This window comes from Rhincodon typus, chromosome 6 (assembly GCF_021869965.1).
Source record: "Rhincodon typus isolate 14 chromosome 6, sRhiTyp1.1, whole genome shotgun sequence".
NCBI classification, from domain to species: Eukaryota; Metazoa; Chordata; class Chondrichthyes; order Orectolobiformes; family Rhincodontidae; genus Rhincodon; species Rhincodon typus.
The window spans coordinates 23,611,155-23,614,220 of record NC_063337.1 but is presented as its reverse complement, the minus strand read 5'-3'; the positions used below and the strand labels follow the sequence as shown (position 1 = coordinate 23,614,220).

Sequence of the window (3,066 nt, the reverse complement as noted above, 5' to 3'; positions counted from 1 at the left end):
CCCTATTTATTTCAGAACCCCCTTCCCCTCCCCCTTTTCTGATGAAGGGTCGAGGCCCGAAACGTCAGCCTCTCTGCTCCTATGATGCTGCTTGGCGTGCTGTGTTCATCCAGCCCTGCACCTTGTTGTCTCGGATTCTCCAGCATCTGCAGTTCCTACTATCTCTGATTCAATTTCACATAAATACTTTCTGTACTTTCTATACTGTTCTGCATTGTGTTCCAACTTGCGTACAAATTAACTTGTGAACGGACTCAACTACGGAACCTGTTTGCAACCTGGGACAGACTGTACTGTAAAACTACAACTGTAAAGCTTTCAAATGTAAAGCCAACAGAGCAATTTCTACCCAAAGATTCAACACATGAAAAAGGAAGAAATCTATATTTTTCTTCCAGTACCTACCATTGCCTCTTTCTGCCATGTAGAAGCCTGAAGTTTCTCAACGTTTGTCTTGTCTCTCAAATACACCCTTCAAAAGAAAATGATGATCAGTATAAATCAGGAAAATATTGTAGTCAGAAATTGCTTGCCTCCTTCAAATCAACTAACTTAAAGAAAACAAATATTTGTACCATTAGCATTAAAAATAGTTCAATATCTATAAGGGGAAACATTTTTAAAAAGACATTTTCACTGTCATGACATCACAATGACAAGACAGCATCATACAATTTCAAATGAGGGGAGTGAAATGATTATAAAGTTGCAAATTATAAACTGATGCTCATTAAATCGTGGTGAACCAGATAATCTCATCAGGTTATATGCAAAGTCACTGGAATAGAACTAAATCAGAAAACAAACAAATGTTACTCATAGGATACTACCAGCATGGATGTAAATAAATTTCTTGTATGAGGAGTACTAAGGTAAGGCACAAGTACAACAAGCAATTAGGAAGGCAAATGGTCTTTATTGCAAGGATATTGGAATAGATATGCATTCAAAGTACATTTGGAAAGTGGAGATGGCTTTAGCTGCTGCGGAGGGATAAGGACTTTGCCTACACAGACAAATTGCAGAAGCTGGGGCCATTCTCTTTAGGTGTTTTAGGAGTTTCTAGGTGTTTAAAATCACAAGAGGTATGGACAGAGTAAATGTAGTTGTTCCCTTTAGCAAAATGGTCTAAATTAAGATTAGAAAGGGTAAATGGCAAAAGAACTAAATGAAGAGAAATTTGACTGTTTTTACACATAGTATATTTCCAGCATCTGGAAATATACTATCTAGAGTGCCTAGTGAAGGCAGATCAACTATGATTTTCAAAAGAGAATTGGATAATTATTTGAAGACAAATAATTTACAGAACTACAGTAAAAAAAAACAAAGGAGCGTGTCTCACGAGGTTGCACTGCAGAAAGCCAGAGACACAACTTATTGAACGACCAACAGCAGTGATCATGAGACACAGAAGTAGATCATCAAGTCTGTTTCAACATTCAATGAGATCATGACTTGATCTAATAAACCTCAACTCTTCAACTCATTTCTGAAGAAGGGTCTAGGCCCGAAACGTCAGCTTTCCTGCTTCCAGAATCTGATACTGCTTGGCCTGCTGTGTTCATCCAGCTCTACACTTTGTTATCTCAACTCTTCTTTCCTGTCTTTTCCCCTTAACCCTTGATTCCCTTACTGATTAGAAATCTTTGAGCCTTATATCGACTTAATAACCCAGCCTCGACTTAGGGTATAACTCTGCTGGAAATAAAGAATCTGCAAAGATAAAGGGCACACTATGACGGCTCAAATAAAATTGAAAACTGGCACGTAGCACCCAAGGCGGGGAAACAATACAAGATTTAAACTGTCAATGAACATAGTTAATAAGCCTTTTTGCATTTGAATATTTATTGCGCTTGCAAACGCAAAAAGTGATGGCTTCAAAATCTCCCATACCCCAGCAGTTATTGCCAAAATTTAAAAACACGTAGAGGCATTGACACAGAAGGTTGGGGAATGCCTCTCGATGCACAGAATTAGATATTGTAGTGTAGCTCAAACTGGGAAACCTCTGAAAGCAGGATTTAGAAGTGTCAAGGTGCGGGCAGGAGGTGAGTGTAATCTCACTGACAGCTCGATTTAATATACACACAGAGATCATTTGTCACCTGTTTTCCAAACGGCTCCTAGCTCGGATCGCCACGTTGTTAGCAGACTTCTTTCTCTGCAGATACTCTTCTAATTTCTGGCGCCTTTGATCTGGGGCGGGGTAGAGGCAAAAAGAAGCAGTCATGACACCGTCAGTGCAACCACATTTTTAGCAATCGCCAGCAAAGTGAAGCGGCAACAGCACCAGCAACATTAACATCAAAATAAAACAAAATAAAACAACCCACTCGATCGACCGTTCCTTCCTAACCCCGGAGCAACATTTGTAAGTGACCCGGTAGAAACCGCTCGCCCACAGACTCCCCAAAACCACTAAAGTACCGGCGTATGACAGGGGTTGCCGAGGCTTCACCCCGGTAACAGTGAGAACGGTTGACATGTTGCACCTATGTTTGTAAAAACGGAGCAGCTTTCCGCGGCCGTTAACTCTCCCCGCTCCAGCCAATCGCGCTGCTCTGTCCCCGTTTGAATTTCGCTCCCCCGCCACCGATTGGCTGCGCTGCCGCCTTCCCCTCCCCCCACCCCGCAAAACAAACAAACCACATGACCTCGCACAAACTGACCAATCCGCTCATTCCGAGACCAGTCCGGCACGCACCTTTGAAATGGCGTTGTGAGCACGCGTAGCTTGAGTGAGGCGGGGCGTGACAAGGACAAAGAGACTATGACCATGTGCCGTAGCTGCGCAGGCGCAGGTGTCTGAGATGAAATGCAATGTTGCGAAGTATGGAGTGTCTAGAGCGTTACTTTCCGATGCCTTTCCCTCTGGTTTAACCACGTGTGGCGTGCTCCTCCGCATTCGTTGCAAACTTGCCAATTCTAGTCGTAAGCGTTCGTTCATTCGCTCGATGTTGTAGATATTTTCTAATCAACTTGTTACTAGATGTTAGTACACAGCTATTTTCGAATGTGTCACCTTTTTTTTGGACTCGGGTGCCCTGTGAAGGTGATAAC

General features: G+C 42.5%; 1 protein-coding gene across 1 annotated transcript in view; it reads right to left on the bottom strand.

The window, feature by feature from the left end:
* The window catches only part of LOC109923763 (cytoskeleton-associated protein 2-like), a 14,184-nt gene extending 11,645 nt beyond the window's left edge, over positions 1–2,539 (bottom strand). Inside the window, exons 1-3 of the mRNA XM_020523810.2 lie at positions 2,434–2,539; positions 2,112–2,202; positions 406–472 (exon numbers count right to left, since the gene is read on the bottom strand). Coding sequence (XP_020379399.2) covers positions 406–472; positions 2,112–2,202; positions 2,434–2,491 — 216 coding nt within the window. The 5' untranslated portion in view covers positions 2,492–2,539. The remainder of the gene's footprint in view (positions 1–405; positions 473–2,111; positions 2,203–2,433) is intronic.
* Between the last annotated feature and the right edge of the window lie 527 nt (positions 2,540–3,066).